We start from the raw sequence: 27,860 nt of genomic DNA on the forward strand, positions 1-27,860 counted from the left end.
TACCTTCAGAGGCGTCTTCTGTGCAGACGGTGAAGGTCGCCACCTTGTTGGCGACGCCGTAGCTCAGTCCAGGCCCGAAGGCCGTAACGTTGGGGCTGCTGCTGTGGTTCACGTAGAACTGGAGCGGAGACTCTGCAACAAACAGAACACGGTTCAACCGAGTTATAACATTTCTTTTAAACAGAAAGAGTGACTGCAGGAGAGAAAAGTCACGGTTTAAAACATCCACTGAAGTTTGGAGCAGAAAGACATTAACCACTTTAATAGGTTCTGGTATGATCACTTTCTCCTGGTACCAGCTGCAGTTCCTTCTCTGGACAGCAGATGTCTCCAAACTCAACACATCTCACCCATTAAACATTAACGTTTATTTTTCTCTATATAAAAACTGGTAATTTTACTAAATAAAAGTATTTTTGGGTTATTTTAAATATAATGTAAACTCAAAAAATTATCATCAGAGCACAAAGCATAGAATTTATTTATCTTTTATAACAGTTTTTCTGCATCGGACAGATTTTTACAAAGTTCTAAAAGCAGCTTTACGTCGGTACCAACCTGGGATGTGTGTGCCGTTGTACTTGATGTGCATCTCATGCAGGCCCGGCTCAGTCGGGGCGTACTGGACTATCACTGTCCCATTTCCGTTGTCTGCGATCAGCGGCTGCGCAGACTTGCCTGAAGGCATCAGCACCTCACCTGCAGAGAGAAACGACAGTGAAGGCATCATTTCCGCTCTCCGTTTCCTCTGCTCCTCTCCTCTGTGACGGAGTTTACCGGTGATTTCTCCCGGCCTGAAGGCGAACGGGATGATCATGTCAAACGGTCTGAAGCCACTGCCGTTCACGCTGCTGCTGATTGGCTGGTAGTTCTCTGACATCACCTGGACAACACACAGGTGGAGAGGGATTAAAGCTGGAAACAGACTCCCTGAACTGCACTGCAAACATGCTACTGCATCCAAGCCCCCCCCCCCACACAGGGGCATCATGGGAAGTGTAGAGCAGTGAAGCGGTAAGGAGGAAGACGAGAGGTGACCGTGATGATGCAGCCAGTGATGAAGAATGGAAACTTTAACCCCCTAAATGAGAGAAAGCACCGTCAGCAGAGCCGCCCAGAAACCTGCATGATGTTAGTGTGCCGCAATCCGATTGGCTGAGAGGAGAAAGGGAAGCGATGATGTCATGGAGGAAAAGCAGCCGAGAGAGAACTTTGAAACGAAGAGAGAGAGAAGTTGGTGTTGAACCTGCAGCCGCTCACCTGCAACAGAAAGGAGTGTGTGTGTGTGTGTAGTGTTTACATCCATGCTCATATCTGTACAGATCTACAGTTTTTTATTGTTAATTGTAAATAATCTGTCTTTTAATGCTAATTTAAACATGAGCATTTTGTAATTTTTTTTTATTTAACCAACTCAGTTAGAAATTCCTCTGAACTGGAGTATTTATGTCGAAAATATTCAAAATGAAATCATTTTTAAGTACATTGAGTCAAAGATAATGTTTCTCTATTATTTTATATATACAAATTGTCCGTTTTGTGTTTAAAGATCTATATGGATAAATAAGATTTTTTTTCTTCAAACTGCTCCTTTTCATTAAAAACCTGTGTTGACATGTGACATGTTCATTTTAAACTGTAAATTAATTCAATAAGATTTGCCCTTACTGTACTTTGTTATATTCTATCTTTGTTTGATAATATCCAGTGTTATATTATCCATAATTTATCCATAAAAATCCAAACCTGAACAAATGACCAGATTATTAAAATCAGACCAATCATTATAAAATAAAAATTTAATTAGTGTGAACTGTGCATATTTTATTGGCTCTGGACATGAACAGATGATCTGCAGGACAAAAAGGATGAATTTTGTTGGTAATCCATTACAAATATCTGGAACATGGCTGTGTGTGTGTGTGTGTGTGTGTGTGTGTGTGTGTGTGTGTGTGTGTGTGTGTGTGTGTGTGTGTGTGTGTGAGAGCTGGTGAGTGTATTGTGGTACCCATGGCTGGAAGCCAGCGCTAGGGGGACCGGCCTGTCTCTGTTGCGCCATCTGCTGTTGGCTGATGGGAACTGCATCAGTAGCCTGAGGGACACGATAAAATGGATTATTTCTAATTCAAGAAAAAAAAAAAAAGCTGAATCCATAAAAATAAAAAAAAATCATGAATAAAGTTACCAAGAATTACAGAGTTCCTCATAAAGTATTAATTTCCTCCAAAAGGTTATTTAAACCACAAACTGCAGTGGATTTTATTGGGACTTTAGGGGGGAGGCCCAGACCCCTTGGAGGCGGGGCTAAGTCCACCCAGGCGTTTTGCACAGCTGAATGGTTGCCATGGAGACTAAAGAATTTCTTAAACATGAATGCAAGAATCAAAGCAAAGCGGAAATAACATTATAACAATTTACACGGTACTGCCCTTTTAACTGGTTTCTATACGTTTCCTGTGGAAATCGGCAGTAAAAACCAAAATAAAAGCGACGATCTAAAACTCGACTCGGCATCGTCAGCCTCACACTGTCATTTTTAGGAAAGGAAATAATCTTTGCGTTGATGTAAGTTAGCGACGGCCCCCTCACCATGACTTTGAACGGACTGCGCGGGATGTTTTCCCCTCCGAAGCGGACGTAGATGGCGTAGTTCCCCGGAGCCGGCGTGGCATAGAAGATGTCAAAGGTGCCGTCTTCGTTCTCCAGAACCTGGGCCTCCACCTCGCTGCCGTCGGGTTGGACCACCACGCAGCTCACCTTGCCCTTTCCGGCCGCCTTGGCGTTCACCAACAGGCCCAGCTCCTCGCCGATGGCCACGGTTGGGCCCACGCCCGGTCCTGGGGAGACGGAACCGTCACCGATCTGAACCCACTGAACGAAGAGCCCACGGAGAGGAGCTGGTCCCCCCCCACCTTCTTCCAATCTCAAAATACATTCAGTAAAAGTTTTTCATTTTAAAGACATGAATAAATGACTCCAGAGGTTTGCCACAATCACTCCCTGATTGCTACAAAAAAAAGTTGCACAATCGTAGCAGAGTTGATCGTCACCAAATTTGTTCAAGTTCGTAAATGTGAAGGGGGGAATGATTGACCTCTGACCTCTGGAAACTTCCCGCATTTACAAAAATCAAACAAATTTGGTGTCCAGCAACTGTACTACAAATATTTCAGCTGCACAACCATAGCACAATTAACTAATATCAACTTCGTTTGATTTGGTTAAAGCTGCAGAATGTAACTTTTATGCGTTTTTCACATTTGTTACAACTGTCAGTACATCATGACAATTTATTATGAGACAGAATCTGTGAAAAGTTTTCCTCCATGTCCTCCCTGAGCTGCTATTGGCGTTTTAAGAAATTAACCAAAATCAACCAATCAGAGGCAGGAGGCGGGACTTAGCGCAGTCGATCAGTCTGATGTACTCGCTGCCAATTGTGCTAATGGTGGATAAACAACTTACCGCTTCAGGAAAATATTTATCCGCCGCCATCGGTGGCTGTGTTAATTCTAACGTTAGCATTCATAACAGAATCTGCTGACGGGGACAACCTGGCAGCGCCACATGAGATTGTGACCAACAGCGCTAAGACCCACCTCCAGGCTGTGATTGGTTGTTTCTATTTAGCACTGGGAGAAGGTGGAGAAGTTGGATTTTTCCATAACATAATGACTGTCACAACAGTTGCAACACATTTAAAAAATATATTTTTTATAAATTTAGATTGCAGCTTTAATGTGGAAAACCTCAGACACTTTATTTTTTGTAAATCTTAATTATAGCAGCACAAACAAAAATTTGTTTTGAACAAAAGTTTGACAGCAATTTGGTTTAATTTGAAGAACTTCGCTCGGGTAAACGCCGTTTTTACCCGTCACCGTGCATTTGCTGGCGTCTCCGGTCGCCGTGGCGCGGACTCTGTAGGGCGACGCCGGGATGTCGTCGCCGCCGTACTTTATAATGATGGTGTAGCGCCCAGTGCGGTCGGGGACGTAGGACACCGTGTAGGTCCCGTCATCGTTGTCATGGATACTGGGCTGCTTGGGTTTCCCATCCTGGTCCTGCGGGGGACAAACGCATTGTGACGCAGTCTCTTCTGGTTACCATGTGAGGTGAGCGGCTTACTGACCGTGATGAGCACGCTCAGCTGGCCCTGGCCAGCGTCTCTGGCGTCGATGTTGAACTGGACCGGGAAGCTGGCGGGGACGCCGCTGGTCAGCCCAGGGCCGCTGGCACGCACTTTACTGGCGTCATGGGTCGGCAGAACCCTGAACTTGAACGGACTGAAGGGATCAGATAAAACAACAGTTAAGAGTTGAACGCTAAAATTTCAACATTTCAGAAGCTTTAGTTTGAAAACCTTTTGGGATCATTTCCTTTTGTGGGTAATTTAACTGATTCTCTTGGATTATTTTGAATAAGATTCATTTGAATTAAGTACTCCATAATTGTCAAGGTAAATTTTTCTTGGTGATAAATTATCCCAGAAGTTATTGCGATAAAGGATGATATTGTTGTTTTGAGACCATTTTCAAGTAATATAAAAGCAAAAGCATGTCATATAATATAATATAATAATCTGAATGCTTCCATTTTCCCCACTGATGGGTTATTTTGCTCTTTATATGAAGATATTTTTTTTTATACTTTTCCTTTAAGTAACAAATATGTACTCCCAGTATCACCCAAACACCTTGGTGTGTGTGTGTGTGTGTGTGTGTGTGTGTGTGTGTGTGTGTGTGTGTACCTGCGTGGAACGTCCTCGTCTGCGTATTTGACCGAGACGGCGTACGGTCCCTCCACGGATGGCGTGTACGACACGGTGTGCGTCCCGTCGCCGTTGTCCGTCACCTCCACCGGTTCCGCCAGCCCCTTTGGGCCCGTGACGGCCACCGCCAGCGGCGCCTCGCCAGCCTTCCTGCAGTCCACACTGAAGGATTGTGGGATATTTGCTCTGACTCCCGACGCCACACCTGGACCCGACACCTTGACCTTACTGGAGTCGACCACGGCTTTCACCGGGACCTTAAATGGACTTCCTGGAAAATAAAAATATGAGGGGTTCAAATGTAAAATACAGGTAAAAACTTAAATAAAAGTGTTTTTTTGCCACATTTGTTAAAAATGTCACTTTGGTCAAAATATGGTAAGAGACAGATAATTATCTGTAAACACTGAAACGAGCGCAGTGGTGTCCAAAATGCAGTTCAGGGGCCGTTTCTGGTCCAGGGCAGCTGCTCGATTAAAATCTTCTGACAATGGAAAATGCTATAAAGTATTTATCTTTTAATAACCAACATTTCAAAGCAAACAGAACCACATTTATTTAGTTACTTGGTCAAAAATGAAAGCCACTGCTTTCATTTGATCGATTAAACTTTGGTAAAAACAGGAAGCGTTAAAAGGAAAAAAAAGACACAAATCCTGTTCTTGCAATATGGCAAATGTGCAAAATCTTTTTTTAATGTTGGCTCTACAGTGATGCCCTTCCTTGTTAAATTAACATATTGAATAATTAGTTTATTGTTGAACAGGAAAAACCTCATTTTTTTGTGTGTGATTTTTTTCCCCTTCTTGTGTAAGATTTTGGCATTTTAATGGATGCTCAAGACAAAAGCAGATCCTCCTTTTACGTCCTGCTCATGTGCTGCAGATGTGTTCAGACATCATGACATCCCCAGCCGGCGGAGCAAACATCAGAACCACGAACCGACGCGGCTCATTAAAGGTGTTAAACACGCCGAACAAAATCAATAAAACCGAGCCGCGTCTTTGCCGTTGGAGCCAAAAACCTCTCGGCCACATCTTTGAAGCATTAAAGTTGATCGCTCGGCACGAGTTTAACGAGACAAAAACAATCCGACAACCTCAGAACATGAGGCGGAAATGAGGCCCGAGACATCAAAGTTTATTTACGATGCGTTCAAGGCGAGTGAGACGCTAGTGAGTGTTTCATTCCTTTTCGTCATGTCATATTTATCATAATCCCCACAAAGAAACAAAAATCATCTGAAATCCGGATTTTAACGAGAACATCTGCTAACACTGAGCCAGGATCAGACTGAAGAACAGAGACTTAATCCTGCGTGGAAGCATGACCTCACCTGGGATGTGCTCGCCACCGTAGGTGATGTTGACGTCGTAGAGGCCCGGCGTGAGCGGAACGTACTCCACGCTGCAGCTGCCGTCTTTGTTGTCTTTGCACGACATCTTGGACTCAGACGGACCCTCCACGGTGATGCCGAGGCCGCCGATTCCTGCACCCCTGTGGGGAGAAACGACGGCATGACGGTGGAGAACAGGTCCAGCAAAGACGCCGTCTTATGGTTTATGACAGGTGGGAAAGTTTTACAATCTCACAACTCGATTCAGATTTCTGGAGCCACAATTCAAAAATGTACTTGTTTTTTTAATTTAAAAATAATGATTTCTGCTTTAAACCATCAGTGTTCAAAGGATTCTCATGATCTACTTGATATATATTAATATTTGTTTAGTTATTGAAACAACTGTTTTGGTTTTTGAGGATTAAATTTTTGGAAAATGTGTATTTTTGGGGGGTTTCCATAGTTCAGAGTGATGTCAGCATACAGAGGGCGGCCATCTTGTTTTACAGCTTCTGTTTATTTGAACTTTAAATTCAGGTCAGCTCTAAGAAAAAGATAAAAACTTCAGTAATGAGAAAAGCTGATTTTTCTCACTAAGAAATCATTTTGTTTTGGAAGATGCGACGCTGTGAAGCACCTGGTGATGATGCTGAAGGCGTTGTTCTGGTCCGTCAGGGCCTGCTGCAGCCCCGGCCCGGTGGCCACCACCCTGCTAGGGTCGCAGCCCTCCGTCACAGAGACTCTGAACGGACTCTTGGGAACCGGCGCATCGTCGTACAGAACGCTGACGCTGTGGACGCCTGGGAAAACAAACCAGACGCTTCAGAACCCCAACAGTCCCACAGGTGGACGGGTCGGGTCTCGCCCTGCAGCCTTACCGTTCTCGAAGGGCGTGTACTCGACGCTGTAGGTCCCGTCGGCCTGGTCGGTGACCACGCACTCCGTCAGAGCGCCGGACGGATTCTTGACCTCGGCCTTCACGTGCTCTCCTCCTCGCCGGGTCAGAGGTCGGGCGTCCACTGTGAAATCCGTGGTGGCTTCTCTGAAAACGGCTGCAGAGGAAATTTAAAGTTCTTACACTTGAATTTTAGTGACTTTTCCCCCAAACGAATCTGTTCCAGCCGCACACCTTGGCCCTCGATACCGGGTCCAAACACTTTGACCTTGGAGGTGTCGACTGCAGGATCCACCATCACCTTGGCTGGGAAGCCTGGCACGGATTTACCTCCGTACTTCAGCATCAGGGTGTACATGCCGGAGGTCAGGGGGACGTAGGTCACCGTGTACGTCCCGTCCTGGTTGTCCACTACCTCCGTCTTCGCTTTCATGCCTGAAATACAGAGAAAAAATATGACAAAACATCATATTTAGGATGATTCTTTTGTCTTCACACCGAAACGTTCCTCACATTCTGCTTTTTCAACAGTTTGAGCTCAGATCAACTGGATGAGAATATCTAAAGATCAATGTTCAGGTCTTACCATAGATTTTTATGCCGTTACTTTTTCCACTTTCGCTACATACATGAAGTAAAATGGTGCTTCTTAAAGAAATTACCACCACTTTTCTATTCTAGATATTAAAAATATTAAAGTTGTATTTTAACAAAAGGTTAGGTAGCTTTTGCTACTGTAAAGTTTTATTTTTATGGACTGAAGACAAATTGACTCTTTGGTTTTCAAATGTTGCAGATGTTTGATTACATAAAGGAGGCTGAATATAAATTCACACTTTTCTAAAATAAATAAACTCTTTCAACTGGAAGTTCTGTTTATCTTTTATAGAAATCTCAAACTTGCACAAAGGCTTGTTGTAACATGATCAAATTAAAATTTAAACACTTCTAACTACTGACCAAAACAGGTTTAAGTTCATCAAATTAACTTTAATACAACTGAATTATTTTGGATAATGTGATGCCTCAAATGATACTTTATCTACAAAATAAATAAAATTAAACTAGCTTTCACTTCTTCACATGAGAATCTTGCATTTTTTCCAGCATTGTTTAGTGATAAACATAAACATTATGAAGTATAAAAAGTTATACAACTTGCTTTGTGGGACATATTAGCCAGATAATTTATTTAATCTAATAAATTTAATGGAAATTAAATTTTTATGTTATGTATTTATATTGACACTTTATCGTTATTTTGCTCAATTTCTATATTTTAAATGTGAAGTTGAATTACAATAAAGGTTTTCTTTTCTATTAAATGCAGGACGTTTCAGCCTTCCCTCCAATTTAAAACCAGTGTATTAAATCTGATGAAAACTTTTACCCAGAAGTCTCGCTGCTTATTCGCTGAACACACTTTGACCCAGGTGGCCGTTTACCAGCCGGTCTTACCTGAGCCCGGCCCAGACTCGGGCGCCGCGTCCAGGCTGAGCTGACCCGGCCCGGCCCGAGAGCAGTCCACATTCAGAACGCTGATCTCTCCAACCTGCAAACACCAGAGGCCCAGATTACTTCTTCATCTCTGGACCGAAACCATCATCTCTAGTTAAAAAAAAAACAAAACATAAATGCTCTGAGCAAACCTGAACAGAATAAATCTGCAAACACTTTAAAGTTTAAGACCTTTTTAAGATTATTATCAATTAAATTTAAGAACTGCATCAACACAGAAATAGCCTTAACACCCAGAGAGCAAAGCTTCCTGCACAGAATAAATGAGATTAAACAACAAAATGTAAGGCCTGTGGTTAGGTCAGCTTTCATTTTTTATGTTTTTTAAGGATGTTACTAGAAAACACAGAATAAAATAATTTTACTTCTTTCCTTTTGAACGTCTTAGACTGAGAAAAGCACAAAAAAATTAAAATCTCTTTTTGTCTCAGTCTTGAGAGCCGATTGTTTAGTTGCACCATTTAATATAAAACTTCTGCTTTAAAAAATGTTTATACATTTGATTATTTCTGGAGAAATAACCTTGGAAAGTAGTTTTTTATTAGGGATGCACTGAGACACTTTTTTCACTTCCAATACGATATGTGAGATTTAGTATCAAACAATACTGACCCGATACAGGAAAGCAGCTGTTTGACTTAAATGCTTCTTTTTAAAAATGTATTGAATTATAAATGTATTTTATAACTCTGGACCAGAACAGCACATTTAAATACACCATTAACTTCACCAGTTGAAACCTGTAAAAAACAACTTTAATTTTGTTGGGTAAATTGTATTATTAGTATCAGTGGCGCAAAAAATGGGTATGCAGGGTATGCAACGCATAGGGGCGCTGCACTAGAGGGGGCGCCAAAACCCCGTCTCGAAAAATGTTTTTTTCTTGTTGGCATTTTCTATAATTAACAGAATGAAATGATCAATAACAGGGGAACAGCACTGATTAGGCGCCCCTCTGCTCCTTCACCTCCCCTCCTGTCGCTCTCCCTTCCCATACAGGTGGCTGTGCACGCGCCCCTGAGATTACGCAGGCGCGTTTTTTTTTTTTTTTCATTTTAGACTACCACTCGTAGTGCACTTGACAAAATGGAGCGGCAGAAAAAAAAGCTGTCCGGGGCGCAAAACAGAAAAAGGAAAAGGGAGAAGGATAAAGATGTTGGCGGGATGAAAAAAAAGCCTTTCAATGTGGTTGAAAGATAGTAGGTAAGTACCGTCAGAGTATTAGCAGGACAGGAGGGTTGTAAATAATAAAGTTAGCTAAAGCTAGCAGCTAGCCTAATACGGAATCGTCCCATATTTGGCTGTTAAAAGTTGCCTCCCCTATTAAACCATTAAGGGACGCGATTTGTTTTGTATTTCTATTAATATCTGATACATAAACCTGTCACAGACACATAACCGCGCACTAAGTAAGAATGACCGAAATAAAACTCAGGAAATATTAACACAGGAAAGCTAAAGCTGCTGTGGCGGCAGTGCCCAGCTATGGTCCAACACTTAGCCCTCCTGGGTGCATTTTTTTCACTCATATGTATTATGGATTCTTTAATTAAAGATGAGTTGTTCAAGTTCATGTGTGTATCAGACAAATTAGTCATCAGAGTCACTAAAGCCCTTAAACTCAAAAAGGTTGGTGACCTATTTTACCAACCTTTTTGGCAGGGGGACACTTGAGTTTAAATGTCTTATTCAATACCACTACAGTGGTGCTGTGATGTATCTGATAAGTCAGATCAGATGTAATGTCCAATCAGTAACTGTCATCCAACAAGGAGATGATTTAAATTAAACTTTAATTTCTATTGTAGTTTGACTGCTGTATTTTTTAAGCCTATTTAACACAAAATGTATGTCATTCAGCTGTGATGGTGGAGAGAAAGAAGAGAAGATGATGAAAGAGGAAGAATCAGGACAGACAGGGGAAGGCAACAGGTTGGTCTAATGCAGGTGGAAGTGAGGGAGCAACTAGTCCATCTCAAGCAAAAATTTTTAAACATTATTTTTAAAAACGGTAAGATCTGTAATTTTTACAACTAATAATGCTTTTTTGACCACATGACTTAGTGGAGAACACCACAGACAAGGGATGAAGGAGACAGACATGAGGTCAGTGATAGAGGAGACAAGTGATGAGAACAGGTAGGCATTAGGAAAGCAACAAAAACCTATATATGTTACTCGTCTCTACTTATAGTGACAAATATAACAAATGATGTTTTGTTTTGTTTTTCCGTTTTTTTTCTTCTTCTGAAGACTTTCTACTTTCCCTTGATCTTGGAGAGCCTGTAATGACGAACAGTCAGTGAGAGAAAGAAAGGACAACCGCCGTCTTCTTCCCCAAACTCTGTCTTTATTACAAATTATTGAAATTATTAACATTTCCTAGAACAATCACATTCCTGTGTCCTTTCTTCTGCTACAAAAAACCACACACAGCCTTCACCTGTGTAAAAAGGTATCAACTCTCACCAATCAATCCAGAGTGCAGCGATATACATTAAAAAAACCATTTCTCAAATAAGAGGATTAATTATGTTGAATACTGCAAGAGGGAGATGTAATAATGGACAAAACCTTAAGCTCGCTCTAATGTGTTTTCAATAACTACTGTCCGACTGAATAAACTACAGTTTAATTGATTACATAGCAAGGGAGAAAAAGTAAAGTCTATAGTAATAATAATAATAATAACAATAATCATAATAATAATAATAATAATAACTCCTTTTTAACAGATAAAACAACACAATGTATCTCAGGGTACCAATGTTTAATCGGGGAGTGGAACGGAGCTAAAAAAAGATACACGTAGCGATCTTCAGAACGGCCGTTATGCGACCGTTGTAGCTAAAATGTAGCTAACTGCGATCCTAACAAATCCTTTTTTTCTTTATTTATTTTCAATGTTTCAGCACATCTATCAATCAAATTACAAATCATATCCAAATATACATTGTTACTCCACATTTTTAAAGGGGGGGCAGCCCTCACCAGCTTCACACTACTAACCTGTAATGACGAACAGTCAGTGAGAGAAACAAAGGACAACCGCCGTCTTCTTCCCCAAACTCTGTCTGAAGAGCGAGGGGCGGGGCTCCTCAACTCCGGTCTCCTGGTGAGACGTTGCCCGAACCTTCGTTACCCTTTTTTTTTTCTTTTTCTTTTTCTTTTAAAACCCATATATGTAATTAGTTGCAATACTATTAATTTCTGTGTGGTGGCGTATATTTTCTTAAACAGATTTTCTGGACTATCACCAAGTGATAATTAAATTCTCCCACTTTATGGTGTATCACATATACCATGATGGTTTGAGTTTCTGATGACCATCTTTGATTGTGTTCTTTTTTTGGGGAAATTAGTGCAGGCAGTCATGGTGAGTCAACCACGAGAAAGGAGAATGAGAAACAGAAAGGTGCAGATGAGGGCGAGGAAGAGCAGAGAGGACTAGATGATGAAGAGAGAGAGAAGCACAGAGCTGCGGAGGAGAGAGCCGAGACAAGGCTTTATTCAGAAGAACCATCTGAATGGCCTTTACCACACAAAATGGGGGACACATTTAGGCAGTACATGGTTGTAAATGGCCCACAGAAAGTTTCTGATGGTCCATATCCAGGATCAGAGAAGAATAAGAGGTGTTTTTCCAAAGCATACCTTTTTCGTTTACTGTCTAATGGAGAGAAAGTTGAACAAGATTGGTTACTGTATTCTAAAAATACTAACAGAGTCTATTGTTTTGCATGTAAGCTTTTTGGTGAAGCTAAAGTTCTTGACACATGCCTTGTGGAGGGGTATAATAACTGGCGATGTCTTTCAAAAACACTGAAGCACCATGAAACCAGTAGTTCTCACATACATGCTTATCTGACGTGGAAAGAAATGGCATCTCGCTTACGCCTAGGTAAGACTATTGATAGTGAACTGCAGAAAACCATGGCAGCTGAAAAAGCACACTGGAGAAGTGTGTTGACTAGAGTTATTGACTGCATACTTTTCCTTGCAGAGAGAAACTTGCCACTAAGGGGGAAAAAATTCTCAGTTAGGAAATCCTAAAAATGGAAATTTTCTGGGAATCCTTGAGCTCATAGCACGATATGATGTAACATTGGCAGAGCATCTTAGAAAGGCTGCCTCCAAACAAACCACTGGATATCTGACATGGTGCACTCAGAATGAATTTTTAGATTCAGTATCAGAGTGTGTTTTGAGTAAAATATCTGCCAAGATCAAGTCCTCTAAGTACTTTGCAGTGGAACTGGACTGCACACCTGATATTTCAAAGCAAGAGCAGGCCTCAGTCATCATTCGATATATGGGGGGGCGCCGAAGATATGTTCGCATCCACCTCAAAAATATGGAGTTGCGCCCCTGATTAGTATTATCAAATATTCGTTGTATCATGTTGCCTTGTAGTTACATTTAGATAATGTTTACTTATATGCTTATTCTCTTTTACTCTTGGTATAAGTAATATTTCTGTGTGTTAAATAACTTTGATTCCTTCCTAAGGCTTCCCTGGGAAATAGAGGTGACAGCTACTCTCAGCAGCTGTTGCCCTGCAGGACTTCCTACAAGACAGAGGTGCTAGTTGCTCCCAGCTGAGTTTATCAGTCCTGCAATAAACTCAGCTCTTCTTTGTGTTACAAAGCCGTTGCTTTGAAGCTATACAACGTGTCCGATTCGACGCCATGCTTGGAGCAAAAGGGATCTAGAGTGTAGATAACATGTGTCTAGATAGTGAATGTTATTAGCGCTGCAACTATGTGATGAATTGTTTTCCCCGCCCTTTGAGAGTTGCAGCGCTCAGTGTGAGAGGGTTCCTAAAAGCAATAAAAGAGAGGAGCAGACAGATGTGTTTCAGAGCAGGTTGGAGATTTGTAACTGAAAGCACATCTCTGTCTGCTCTCCTCGCGAGAAACAAAGAATCTAACTCTCTTGTCTTTCCTGTGTTTGTTTAATAGGTATTTAGACCTGACAGATTTGTTCAGTCAGGGCAATTAGGAGAATAGCAGCTGATGTAAAAAAAATTGTGAAGTAAAAACAAACTACATGTACAAAATAAACTACAAAAAAAAACTACTTTCAAGTGGTTTAGGAATTTAGGAAAATAACAAAATAAATAATGAACAGTGACGTGCGGTCAGGGGAGGCAGGTGAGGCAGTGCCTCACCAGCCATCATGGAAAGAAAGAAAATATATAATCATAAAGTAATTTAAATTGTTATATTCATCCGGTGGTTTGTACTAAAAAATATTTATTTTTCATGTAGCTTCACCAATTTCGATTTTTATTTGTTCAAAATCGCTGAATTTTCTTATTTTCCCATTCAAATGCTTGGAAGCGATGCCGGTGAGGCAGCAGCGAGCTCTGCCTCACCTTGGATTGCGCAACCCCTGGCTCTGCGCTGGCTGCTAAGCGGAGAGAGCATGTTGCTGTACGGCGTCAATAAAATGGTTTAAACAAATTTAATATGTGAACTTATTTCCAATAATTTAGCTTATGTATATAATGTACAGTGCTTTTTGTCACCAACTGTGTTTGTGTAACGTGTTTCGTGTAATGAGCGATTATAAACGGCAGAGAACAGGTTCGAGGTGAAGCAGGCAGTTCTCTTGCCTCATGGCAGGGGGCGCTCAAGATCCCAGACGTTCGTCTTGTTCACTCCTCAACTGCCGAGTAAGTGACAGCGAGCTAGGCTAAACGATTCGGGAAGCAAGTCAAGTGCAGCGATAGATTATAATAGAGATAGTGATTTTTTTCCTCTCGCTTATCCCGACTTTCGACATGGATGACTACATTACAACACTAAAAAAGTTTTCTCAAGTGGACTTTCAATCGAAGCAGGTAAGACAGTAATAACATTTATTTTGTTTTGTTTTTTAAGGAAATGTGTGTTTTGTGAGCTACAGTTTGTATGTGTAAGGATGCAGAAGTGAAACATAACCTGTAAACTGCTGTCAATCTATGCATCTATTTGCAAATCTGATTCTGATGACGTCAGTGCCTCACCAGCTATGAACCTCACCGCACGTCACTGATAATGAAGCATGGCGTCGCTGAGAGAACAAAGCCTAGAATTAGACTGAATAGATCTGCCCTCATGGATCAGAAACCTCATCAATACCCAATCCATAATTTTTCTCAATATTGGGATCAATGTAGATATTAACATCGGATCGGCACATCTTTAGTTTGGACTAAAACTTGAAGAACTCAAGATGGCTGAACAATAAAAGCAGCAGAAAAGTCTCACCTTCGCCTTCTTCAGCCCCGACCCAGAGGCGACCACCTTGGAGGGGTCAAAGGGCATCTGGATGTCGGCTCTGAACGGCGAGCCGGGGATGTGGACGTTTTCAAACAGGATGTTGACCAGGTAGTCTCCGGGCTCGGTGGGCAGGTAGGAGACGGAGCAGGTGCCGTCGCCGTTGTCCGAACACTCAATCTTCGCCTCGGTCGGACCCTCCACCGTCAGGCCCAGACCGCCGGTTCCGGCCCCCTTCGTGTCGATGGTGAACTCGGCCGGGTCGCCGACCAAACCTCCCTTCAGACCGGGACCGAACGCCTTCACCTGGAACCACAACAGACCGACGTTTTCATTTAAACCTGAAGTTAACCAGGGAAATAAATACTTTGGTCAGAGTAAAAATGTATTTGGTGAGGAGGCGAATCAAGCGCTGAGAAACTGATCATAAAATCTGATTCAACATTTTAAAATTCCATTTTTCTTCTTTTGTTTGCGTTTGATTTAAATTTATTTTATTAGAAACTGTTTTTTTATTACAAACTATTACTAAATATATAGTTATGTGCAAATTCTGGCAAATTAAACATTAAAAATGACTACAAATATCCAGAAACGCTTAAATCAACACTTTTTGATATTAAACTTTACATAATAAAACTTACAGTCGGGTCACGTGACGCAGTTACCCTGAGCGGAAGATTGTCGCTTTGCTCCCATTTCTCTCGAGACAATTTGGTTTATTTTTTCATTCCATCTGAACTAAAAAGCTGTAGGCTTATCTTATAGCAACCCGACACCATGCCCAGCCCTGAAACAGCCAAATCTTCCGCCTATAAACCAACTGAAGAGCCAACAAGGAAGAATATGCTAACTAGCAAAGAAGCTAATCGGCAGCTCAACAGCACGAGCTGCTCGCTAGCGGCTCTAGCCGCAGATATTTCTCAATTTGTCACCGAGAAGATTTCAGCTCTGATGGATAGAAAATTTAAGGACTTTACCGCCACTTTGAATAACATTTCTGCTAAATTAGAAGCCAACACGGAGCGCATCACGGATGCAGAGCTCCGCATTTCAGCGGTGGAGGATGACATGGCGGCGGCGGCGGGACCCAGGTGTTTTACTAAGAGTAGAGGAGCTGCCATACTAATCCATCACAGTCTTCCCTTTACATTGGAGAAAACTATGAGCGACAATCATGGCCGATATGTTCTTATCTCAGGTTAGTGACTCTGCAGGTGTCGTACAGTTCCAAGTCTTGGCAAAACTCTCTCAATCTCAGACTTTTTCTTGATGTTGTAGTAGATCTAGGAGGAGACTGGTCAACACATGGGTCATGAATGCAATTAAAATCCCCCCCAATACAATATACGCTGTGTGTGCTGTAACAGCCGTAATTGTGTAGTGTCTCTTTAAGATACTCTAGTTTTGCTAATGATGTCACAAGAATGCGCCACGGCTTCTCTGTAGAGAGCGTGGGAGAAACGTGATATAGACGGGAGGCATGTTAGCTCCCTAACTTTCTTTAGTAACGTTACGGGTTGTTTGAACTTGTTAAGGAAAAATGATTATTTTTGTGCTTAATACAGTTAATCTTACGACATGTGTAAAAGGTATATTCAACACTCTTATTTGGAACAGTTTTCTGTTGAGCATTTGGGATTGAGCAGATGAGCAGGCATTCAGACAAACAGGGGCCAAAATGTAGATCACTCAATGGAGTCTCCCTGCTGTGAGGCCGGGCCATAGGAGGCCATAAAGTTAGCATTCCCGGCAGGGCAGAGAGACTTTAGATTTCACAGGTATCTGTGAAGTCTTATCTCAGGATCGTTCTGTACTCAGAATGACCGTGGGAGCCACGGGGGGTCAGAGCGCAGCGGTTTGCTTCTTTGTCTCGCTAGAAGACAGATGGTCCTTTGATCTTGGCCGTAGATTGAGGGGAGTTTCCAAGTTTCTCTGAGTGCTTAAGGGAGTTTCCAGTTGGTCAACAAGAGGAACGCCTTGAGTGCATAAATTAAATAGAGAAACACCTCTTTACTATAAGATTACGTGTCAGGAGAGAAAATGCAGAGAGCGGCCACCATTTTGCCTTTTTTGCATCGGCTCTCTCCAAAGACGCGTCTTTGCTTTTTGTTTGTCTCTGTTTTGTGTTTGTCTGTCTTCCCCTTGTCTGTCTTTATTTTTATGAGAAAAATGCATATCTCTGTTCCTCTGCAGTTTTGTTGTTGATTGCCTTGTATGAGATTAAACTCTGTGATCTGTGACGTCAACGCGCTTTGTTGTTGTTTCACTCTAGCGCACGCCGCCGCCACTCGCTGAGGATCCGGGACATTAAGGAGGAGAGAGCCAAACGTTTTGTCCAAAGTTAACATTAAATTATCCTCTTTTTTAACAAACTCTTCTCATTTTCATGTCTGATAATGTAGCAGCCGTTCAACTGGCTTTGTAAGGTTGGTGAAGAGCGTATTTATTAAAGGACAACACTGGGGAATTCCCAGTACCAGTGTGGTTGGGAGTTTTTGACCGTCCTGACGAGTCTGCCGCCTCCTCTCCTCCCTTAAACACAACCCAAGCGTTACACTACCGATGCAATATCCGACAAAAGTTTTGGGAATAAAGTAGCCTGATATATATTTGGACCATATATGCAACCTATTAAAATGTTCTCTATAAAGATAACCTCCCTTAAGGGTGGAAAAGCTCCTGGACCTTCTGGACTGCTTCTGTCCAGAATTCTATAAGAAACTAAGCCACCTAGTGGTAGGACCACTTACTGACATGTTTATACACTCGTTTGGGCGTGGAGACTTTCCACCAACACTTAACCTGGCGAACATCAACCTCATCCTTAAAAAGCTAAAACCATCAGACGTCTGTTGGCCTTATCGGGGTAGATAGTAAGCTGCTCTAAATTACTGGCAATGAGGCTGGAGAAGCTTTTGACTTTCTTAATAAATCCAGATCAGACTGGGTTCATACACAATCGTTTCTCCTTCACAAATATGAGAAGATTACTTAACATAATTCAGTACTCAAGTCAAACGAATTGTAGAGCCTTTGCTGCATCTTTAGATGCTGAAAAGGCTTTTGATAGGATTGAGTGGAAGTACTTATTTAATGTTTTGTAGAGATTCGGGATAGGAGGCGATGTTCTGAAATGAATCAAGATACTTTACAGTTCCCCGTCTGCCTGTGTTATGACTAGTGGTGTTCGACCTCCACCTTTTACTCGACAGGGTTGTCCTCTATCCCCGCTTCTATTTGCTCTTGTGCTGGAGCCCCTAGCAGTGGTTATTAGATCATAACAAAATGTACATGGCGTGATGATTGGCAGTAAAGTTCACAAAATAGCGTAAGAAAACCTGACATCTCGATACCAGCTATCTTGTCCACTATTTATGAGTTTGGTTCTTTCTCAGGTTATAAAATCAATTTTGATAAATCAGAAGCAGTGTCATTAGGTGGTGCTACTGTCCAGGACCTACCCTCTGGTTGGTCCCAACATGGCTTCATTTACCTAATGTGACCCCTAACCTGACAGAGCTATGGAAGCTCAACTTCTCTCCAACACTTGGGGAAATAAGGAGGGACTTGGAAAGGTGGTTTGACCTTCCCTCATCACTTATGGGGCGTATAAGTTTAATTAAAATGAACATTTTCCCATGACTTTTATATCCCTCCAAATGTTACCCCTTTGGCTATCCAAAAAACTTACTGTGAATATAGAGAGAGCATTTTCCAGATTCATTGAGACCATGATAGAAAATCACAACTTTACAGCTCCCTGTGGACAGAGGTGGCTTGGCTTTGCCAAACATCTATTGCCATGCTCGTTTTCTGTGGGAGTGGTTACATGCTCATCTCAACTCGAACCCTTGCCTTGACTCGTGGGCCTCTCAGCCTGCTTCCTTGTGGAGCCTCACAACCGGAGATAGGAAAAGGCTATCAAAAGCTATTAAACATAATCCAATCATTTATAACACAGTTAGGGTGTGGCAGAGAATTTGGTACCACTCAGGAGGTGGGCTCTGCTCCTCACTCCCGACACCTTTTACAAGAAACCAGGATTTTATCCCAGGCCTTGAGCCCAACATTTTGACCTGTGGCATAGCAGAGGAGTGAGAGTGATCAGAGAACGTAATCATGACTTTTCAACAATTGCAGTCAAAATTTGGTATCCCTAAAGAACATGTTTTTGGTTTTCTCCAAATTCGCCATTTCATTGGTTCTGAGGCTCTCTGATTCTGGCTTGGTCACACACAATGAGATTGAGAAATTCCTTGTCGACCAGGAAAAACGTAGGAATTTTATTTCTGCTTTCTCTGCAGTGCTCTACTCTCTTACCCCAGGCGGTCCAGGGACATTGCACGGAAATGGGAAGGAGACCTTGACACAGCATACATGGAGAATGACGATGAAGCCATTAATATGGTTAATTCTACCTTTATACTGTATGTAATATGCTCAGAGACACAGTATAAAATACTACATCGTCTACATATAACACCTTTTATATTGAATAAGATGGATCGCCAGCTCTCTGCCTTATGCAATAAATGTGGAAGAGAGGTTGGAATGTATTACCATTATTTCTGGCAATGCAGACTGATGAAACGATTCTGGGCTGCAATTTCTAAAGAGCTGAGTGACGAGTTTCATGTAAAAATCAGATGTGACCCAGGTCTGTTTCTTCTTGGCCTCCCTTCAAAATCAGTCACTCTGACGCAATCGCACTTCAAACTTTGTGACAAATTATTGCTTTTGGCTAGAAAATGCATTTTAATTAATTGGATTAAGGATAAACCACCAACTATCACACAATGGTATAGAGAAATATTTAGGGTCCTCCCTCAGTTCTTAAGAGTAACGAGAAACATTTCATTGATCTGTGATCTGCTATTTACCTAAAGAGCTGAGACAACTTCTGATGAGGTCAGAATCCTAGAAAGTGGAAGATCTCACCAGGCCTTAAGTAAAGAACATCCTCCTTCTGTATTTCTATGCATCTTTCTTATTTCTTTGATCACCTGGATAAATATGATTGTGTTGATGTCAGGCTTTAAATATGTCTGTTAATGTTTGCCAACCACTGAAGACAAGATTTAACGTGAATGTAGCATTGTACGGCGGCTTCCTTTTATTTTTATGTTTATTTTTGTTCCATATCTCATACTCATGTAAGGTGATAGGCAGTACAATGTAAAATGTTCTATTTTTTCTGTTTGTGAAAACACAAAACTAATAAAAATGTTTTAAAAAAAGCCAAACTTACAATTGGTAACGGGCAGTAAAAGTACTCCTAAATGCTACTCGAGTAAATGTAACTAGTCCCACGTCTGCAAATAACTAAAATGTTAGTGACATTAACTTTAAAGCACTAATAAATGTTAGCTGTCCCAACACTAAACGGCTACAACACTGTATTTGGTAGAAGCTAATGCTAAAGTGCTAACTTCAATTTAAATTTAATCTGCCTTTAAAAACTAAACCCAACTGGCACAACGCTAATCTTGGTCTTATTTATATGTTCCTCAGATATTTATGTTCATATCTCGCTCCGTTTTATTTTATTCCTGTTGGTTTCTTGCTTTAAATAAAGTTAGTGGAGAAAGAGAAAGTGAGGAGAGGAAATGGAAGTGCTGCACAAGGTGGCTTCAAAATAAGAGCATTAATATACATGTCTAAATGCCAAAACATGGACACAGATGTCAAACTAACCAAGACACAAAACAGCTAAGTAAATTAGCGATTTAGTGCCAAGTCAAAGCTAGCAAAACCGCTAAATGAAAAGTTAGCTCTGCTGTTAGCAGATGGTTTCTTTATGGTTCAAACCTGAAATAAAAAGACCAGAAAGAGAATAAGTGTCAGTTTTCCTCCTTGCGGACGGCGTGTTGCGCTCACCTTACTGGGGTCTGGAGGCAGCTGGGCCTCCACAGGGAAGGGGCTTCCCGGAACGGGGTGCCCGTCGTAGGACACGTTGACGGCGTAGACGCCCTCCTCTCTCGGGGTGTAGCGGACCAAACTGACGGCTGCTCTCCCCGGCTGAGGCTCCACTTTACAAGGCACCGCTCTCTGGCTGGGACTCAGCTGGAAACGAGGAGCGGAAAGGGCTTCGTCATTATCAGTGGAGTTAAAAAGCTACAAAAATGTAAACTGCAGCGTTAATACCGACCACTTCCACCTCCAGCTGACCCTGGCCTCCGGCGCCCTGAGTGTCCACCATGAACTGCTGCTCCTCGTTCACCTCCACCCCTGGAACGAGTTCAGGAAGCTTCAGCTGCGACTCAGAAACACGATCCTCTCGTTTTGCATGACGCAAAATAATACAATTTCAGAAAATATAAAGGAGGAATGAAGCGATTAATCGGATTAATCACGACGAATCAATTACCGAAATTATCGTCAACTAATTTAGCATTTAATCATCATTAGCTGGAGTATACAGACGGAAAAAAGTCAATTGTTGAAACAACACAATCAGTAACAGGTAGAGAAATGTATTCTCTACTTTTTACATGTAGAAGATACATTTCTACATGTAAAGAAAACATATTATCTTTCTACATTTTTTACAAAAAAATGTAGAAAGATAATATGTTCTACCCAGAAATCAAGTTTCAACTTCACCTGGTTCAAATTTTGTAAAAATAAATAAAACCTATTTTTTACATCAAACTTTTTTCTGTTAAAAAAAAATCCTATTTTCTTTATTTCCTTCATTTTTTTAGCAATCCAGGTTCTGATCAGATAGATAAACCAGATCAGCCCTCCAGAGGTTTGGGGCAGAACGCGCTGAACTTTTCTTTTTGTGCTGCAGATGCTTCCTTTGTTTCAAATGATCAAGAATTCACTAAAGGAATCGTGTTATTGCATTTTAGCCAATAAAATGTTTATCAACTTAATTTTCACCAGATTAATCCATATCTATAACAATCATTAGTTGCAGAAGCTAAAACTATCAGATGAAACTCCTGATAGTTCAGAGCTGAAGTTTCAGACGATCCCTGAACGTCTCACAGCCTCCAGTAAAACAGTAAAAAACAAAACGTCTCACTTCCGTCCAGGTTGTCCACAGAGACTTTGCTGAGGTCCAGCGGAGCAGCAACGCCAACCGTGAAGGGGCTGCTGGAAATGGGGTCACCGCCAAAGGTCACCACGATGGTCATCTCCCCCTGCAGACACCCAGAGCTAAATCAAGCTCCTGTCTCACTGCAGAGTGACGTAGTTTCATCCTAATCCCATTCTAAATGCTGGATTAGAGAGCATTTAGCATGAATGCTCTCAGACCTGCTGCACAGGCGTGTACTTGACGGTGTGAGAGTAGTCGTAGTTGTCGATGATGTCAAAGTCTTTCACCGACGAGGAGAAGGTGACGTCCAGCGGAGCTTTACCGGCTCCTTTGGTTACCACGGTGAAATGGGTCGGCTTACCGCTCTCCACACCTGCACAGGTGCAGAGACAGAAAAGAGTTCAAAACCAGCAGAGATACTCCAACGATCACATTAATCCTGATTAATCTATTCTTGAAATAATGGTCAACTAATTTAGTGATCGGTTTATTGTTAACTGGAGAATACAAACAAAAAATGAAAATTAGCTGAAAGAAAAACTGTTAAAAAATGTTTGTAAATATGATCTGGACAACTGAGTATTAAAGACATTTTAATAAAAGATTATGAGAATAAAGTCATAAATACAGATAAAGCAAAAAATACTAGAGTGAAGTCGTAATAGATGTTGAAATTGGAATTTAGTTCTGGTAATATGATGCTGTTTTTGTGACTTTATAAAAAATTATTTGTGAATTTCTATTGTAGTTCTGCTCAGAAAACCTCTAGAGGCAGATTTTGCTTTTGCTGCTTCAAATTATGTAAAACAAAATAAAACTCAAACTCAGGCACCTTTTTCCATCCAGTTATTGATCATTTAATTCAAAAATTAAACACATCAGCTGTATTTATATTATCCTTTGCTCTAAATGATCAATAATTCACTAAAGGAATGGCATGTTATTGCCTTTAATGCAATAAAATGTCTATTTTTTTATATAGAAAAGGATGCGAATCATTTATTTGCATTTTAATGTATTTCTGACATTGTAAAAAAATATAAGAAATCAGATTAAAAAATGTCCCAATTTCTTTATCTGATTGTCAAAACAGCCAATTAATTGTCAGAATAGTTGATTAATAGTTGGAACAACTTAATTTCTAAAATAATCGTGCATTGCTGAAGCGGAGTGAGATTCCTCACCGGTCGGGGCGAGTCCCGGACCTTTGGCTTTAACCTTCGAAGCATCGTGAGACGGCTCCACTTTCACCAGGAACGGACTGAGAGGGACTTCCTGGAGATCATCCAAATACAAATAAATGACATCACAAACTTTATGAAGCTCCCGGCTTGGCGTTTCAGAGCTTTGCTCGCACCTGGTCGGTGAACATGACTTTCACCGTCAGCCTGCCCGCAGCAGGAGGGACGTATTTGACGGTGAACGTGTCGTTGGCGTTGGGAATGATGTCAAAGTCCACGTCGGCCTCCTGGTCACCGTCTGTGCTGGAGTCCCACTTGATGCCCACGCTGACGTCCCCTGAACACAAACAGAGCAAACCAGCTGCACAACCCGATACCTGCCGGGCCCTTACGGGTGTAGAGACAGTTTCTGCCTCTAGGGGGAGCCGGCCGGTTTCACCGACACCTGAAATACTCGGGATGCTGCAGGTTTTCCAGTAATTTAAACAGAGCGAAGAATTCAAAAAATGAAGCGAGCAGACAGACGACACTGCAGAGACAGAAACCAATGACAGCTTCGAGATTTTCACTTTCTCCATGTGAGTTTATGTTCATCTCAACACAACAGAAACCAAACAGCCTCCAACTCTGCTCAGCTGATGAAAGATGAAGTCAGATCTTTTGTCCTGTTTTAAGAGCCACATTGTAATCATTTATCGTTTATGTAATTTGTTGGTTCAGAGAAAATATGGGGAAGGTTGAGCAAAAAGCTACAAAAACAATCAAAATATCTGCAGATTTGTAAACAGACTTCATTTCTTGTCAAACCAAACTCCTAAAAAGAGTTTTAATTTCCCCAAAAACTCATTTTCCAAGTATTTTAGGACGTTTCTGTCCCCTAATCATTGACTGTTAATGATGAACATGAGGGAGTGTGAGCAGGTGAATAGAATAGAATTACTTTATTCATCCCAGCAGGGAAATTACTTTGCAGTTACAGCAGCATAGAGACAAAACACACAACAACCAGCACTGAGTAGCAATGTAGATAAATAAGAATAAAATATAACATGCTGTCAATATAAAAGCAGCTTAGAGCAGTCCTTGCAAAGATTCAAAATGCAGATACAGTATTTATATGTAAATATATGTACAGCAGTGTGCCACAGTGCAGTTGTGCAAAATCGGACTGATTAGTGCAGAACAATGATTTATCTTTTATTGTACAGTGAGATGGCATGTGGCAGGAAGGATTTCCTGTATCTGTCCCTACGACAGCAGAGCTGGAGCAGCCTATGTGAGAAGGTGCTCCGCTGTCTGTCCACTATGTGGTGTGTGGACCATGTGTGTGTTCCTCAGCGTATGAATTTCCTGCAGGCATATTTCAGGGTCATGAAAGTGTGTGTGTGTGTGTGTGTGTGTATTGTACCGTCTCCGGCTCCTGAACAATCCACGGTGAAGTGTGTCGGCTCGTTGGCCTTCAGCCCACTTCGCTCCACTCCGGGACCGAACACCTTCACCTTGTTGGGGTGACTTCCTTTCCCCACGTTCACCTGCAAACACACACACACACACGCACACACACACACGCACACACACACACACACACACACGGCTCTTTAATTGAAGCAACATTCTCAGAATGCAAATACAGCAGAAACACTTGTCCCTTCACAATAAAAGCACTTTTATATGCATCCAATGGACATTGATGCTGAAATGAAGTATTACATCAATCAATCAGGAATTCAATAATTTATTAGTTTGAAAAGTTTTAACCTAGAAGTAGAGCTGCAGATTTAAACTTCAAGCTTCGGACCCAAACAGACCAGAATCATGACCAGACAATAAATGCATCAGTTTTAGTCATTTTTTTTTAAATCTTACAACTAAAAAAGTGAATAGTAATTATGTTTAAATTTACTTTAATGCTCATATTTATTTAAGCTTTTTGCTGGTTTATTCTCATTAATTCGGTGATTTATTTGAAACACCCTTAAAAACATTTAAATATTCAGGATCAAATTTGAATTTTAATACTCAATATAATAAAAATTGATGCTGGTGAATTAAAATATGACAAGACAGTCATTAGAATTGCAGATAAATATTTAAAAGCCCAAATATATTAGATTCTTGTTCCTTAAAGTAAAACTTTTGTTTTTTGTCAGGTGACAGGATTTATTCACATTTTCTCAAAACTCTTCCAACAAATTAAGTGTTTTTAGGTGTTTTTTTCCCTTTTACATCTTTGGATTCTTCACAGAAACAACCCAAGTTAAGACATAATATTATGATTTAAATCAGCATTTTATATTTTAAATGCACCGAATAATAACCAGGTAGAAACAAAACAAAAGAGCCAAACGACAGTAAAACATTTCAATTAAACTTTATTTTTTTAAACCAATTTAACTTTCATTTGATTTACTGATTAAAGTAAAAGTATTTCAGTACAATGAGTAAATAAGATCTGAACACAAAAATGGAAAGATTGTTTCTTTCCACTGAAATTTGAAATGATTCAGCATCTCCAAGTTCTTATGATGAAGATTAACGTCCAGTTTACCAGCCGTCCTTCAGACCAGTTGGAATTTTAAAACCAGTTGGAAAGTAAAGGTGCAGCTTTTAAACTTTGACTTCTTGAAATGATGTTTGGACCTTTATGGTCTCAGAGCTGTTTGGATCAGTAATCCTGATCCAAATGTTGCTTTTTATTACAGAGAAACTTCTATAAATACTCAGATTCTTCTGCTGCTCCTCATTTAGATAATTCAAGCGTCTCTGCCAACTTCTGATTTCTGTTGGCATCGTCAGAAATTCCTGAACGATTTGCAAACACTATTTCAGTTTCTCATGAGATTACGCTGCAGGTGAAACCAGAACACAGAGCAAGAGAGGACAGCTGGTAAACTGATGGACTAAAATATGACTAACAGAATTCAGAGAGATGTTAGTGGAGAGGAGTGGTTAGTAAACATTAACTGCACAAAGAAAACCGTTTCCACTAAGGACACAGATCACCTTAAATTCAATACACATGGAAAATCTACATTCATTTTCTATTTATCATCAATCTTAGAATGACAAATGGAATGAAAAAGGTTTTCATTTGACAGTAAAAAAAAAGATGTGAAAGCCCCACTAATCTGAACCTGTGAGGTTTTCCAAACCATAAATTTCTGCTCCTGTGCTGCTGATGATTTGGCCAAAGGTTTCAAACCTCGTCAGACAAGCTGCTGCATCGCCAACGTTTTCTGACTCAATGAAAACAGCAGCAGCTCAGGGTTTAGTGAGAAACTGACCTTATACTGACAGTACAGTCAACACTCAAAGATCCTCTATGTGTGAAGAGCCTCCACTCTGCTAAGACTCCCAGATCTAAACTCTCACTGGTCCATTTCAACATATTATTATTCAGTCCTTTTTTTCATGGTTTTTATTTTTTTGGTGATACTTTAGAAATATTTGCAAGAAATTTAGCAATTTTTTCCCCTCATTAAACCCTAAAAAAGTACCTTATTGCAAAATAATGTCCTCACTTCCAGAGAGAACAGAGTAAATGTGACTGTATCAACTGCATATTATAACTTGACATCAAGTGAGGCAGCAGTAAGAGATACTGCCACCTGTTGGTGGGAGTTAGCATCATGTAAACTCAAGAAAAATTTGAATCTGTAACTGCAATAGTGCAAAAAATGCAGGGATCTGTTGATTTTGTGTAAATTTGAAAAAACTGTAGTGATTGATTATTTTGTGAAGAATAGCACAGGTTGAAAATAAAATAATTTGCGTGATTAGCTTTGAGTCACAAAAGGTTCAGGTGAGTGAAACTTAATAAAAAGATACACTTAAAAACAATAAAACTACATTCATAGGGAGTACAGTGCAGACATGGGTGATCAGTGCATGAAGAGTGAAACAAACACAAGACACAGTGAGACAGCACAGCCGAGTTAAACAACAAAACAAATTCACAACGTATAAAAATAAAAGCTTTTGGGATTTTTTTTGATCAGTAGTTGAACATAAAGAACAGCCGTTACATCTGGACAAAAATCAAGATGTTTCATTCAGAAACATGTTTTAGCTGAATAGTTCAGTCAGTAACTTCAGTAAATACTTTAAAAATAAAACACCTGCCAAACACGTAAATCACTTTAACCTGCAGAAACAGATTCATCTGCATTTATTCAGGTTTCTGCAAAACCATCAGGATAAAATAGACTAATTAAAAAAGGCGAAGGAGGTTCAAGGATTTCACTGAATCATTCAAACTTAAAGACGACATTTTATGTCTCGCTTTGTTCGAAGGCGACTTTGAGATCAAACTGAGTACAAAGATTGTACACTGCAAAAACACAAAGTATTTTTGGTCTAATTTAGTGCAAATATCTTATACCTCATTGAATTAAGACAAACCTAACTTAAGTAACTTTTTTAAGGACAATCCTTAATGTTGATTAAAATGTACTAGCTCCACTAAAATTATTTCACTTATGTTACGGCTTCAGTGGGTCTCTGCCTTTTTTTTCCTTTTAGGGTTCTGCAGACAGGTCTCTGCAGGTGATGCGTGTTGCCCTGATTGGTGTTCTGCAGCTTTAAAACTGCCAGCCATGCAGCAGTGAGGAGGCTTTTTCCCTCCTCTCTCCTCAGAACCCCATTTGGTTTGGTTTGTATTTTTTGGTTGAGATTTGTTAGGTTTGTTTAGCATTTGCTTATTTCTGGTCAATTATAGGTTCTGCTTTAATCTATTTTGGTTTCTCATTTCAGGTATTCTTTTTTCAGGGTTATTTCTTTAATATAATTTAATAAATTCTATTTTCATTCAGTTACTAAATCCTTGTGTGGTCTCCTTTTAATGTT

At 40.6% G+C, this 27,860-nt stretch overlaps 1 protein-coding gene across 2 annotated transcripts in view; it reads right to left on the minus strand.

Moving 5' to 3' along the window:
• The window catches only part of flnb (filamin B), an 80,596-nt gene that overhangs the window by 13,113 nt on the left and 39,623 nt on the right, over positions 1-27,860 (minus strand). The window contains exons 16-36 of one of the 2 annotated variants that reach the window (XM_023325190.1): positions 24,424-24,547; positions 23,192-23,352; positions 23,019-23,109; positions 22,053-22,207; positions 21,820-21,937; positions 20,938-21,017; positions 20,667-20,852; positions 14,778-15,092; positions 8,464-8,557; positions 7,240-7,440; positions 6,989-7,162; positions 6,748-6,910; positions 6,108-6,268; positions 4,751-5,042; positions 4,133-4,286; positions 3,875-4,064; positions 2,590-2,837; positions 2,009-2,092; positions 778-883; positions 559-699; positions 4-132 (exon numbers count right to left, since the gene is read on the minus strand). In XM_023325190.1, coding sequence (XP_023180958.1) covers positions 4-132; positions 559-699; positions 778-883; positions 2,009-2,092; positions 2,590-2,837; positions 3,875-4,064; positions 4,133-4,286; positions 4,751-5,042; positions 6,108-6,268; positions 6,748-6,910; positions 6,989-7,162; positions 7,240-7,440; positions 8,464-8,557; positions 14,778-15,092; positions 20,667-20,852; positions 20,938-21,017; positions 21,820-21,937; positions 22,053-22,207; positions 23,019-23,109; positions 23,192-23,352; positions 24,424-24,547 — 3,367 coding nt within the window. The remainder of the gene's footprint in view (positions 1-3; positions 133-558; positions 700-777; positions 884-2,008; positions 2,093-2,589; positions 2,838-3,874; positions 4,065-4,132; positions 4,287-4,750; positions 5,043-6,107; positions 6,269-6,747; positions 6,911-6,988; positions 7,163-7,239; positions 7,441-8,463; positions 8,558-14,777; positions 15,093-20,666; positions 20,853-20,937; positions 21,018-21,819; positions 21,938-22,052; positions 22,208-23,018; positions 23,110-23,191; positions 23,353-24,423; positions 24,548-27,860) is intronic. The other variant, XM_023325191.1, reaches the window with a different exon arrangement.

The sequence above is a fragment of the Xiphophorus maculatus genome, chromosome 20 (genome assembly GCF_002775205.1).
Source record: "Xiphophorus maculatus strain JP 163 A chromosome 20, X_maculatus-5.0-male, whole genome shotgun sequence".
NCBI lineage: Eukaryota > Metazoa > Chordata > Actinopteri > Cyprinodontiformes > Poeciliidae > Xiphophorus > Xiphophorus maculatus.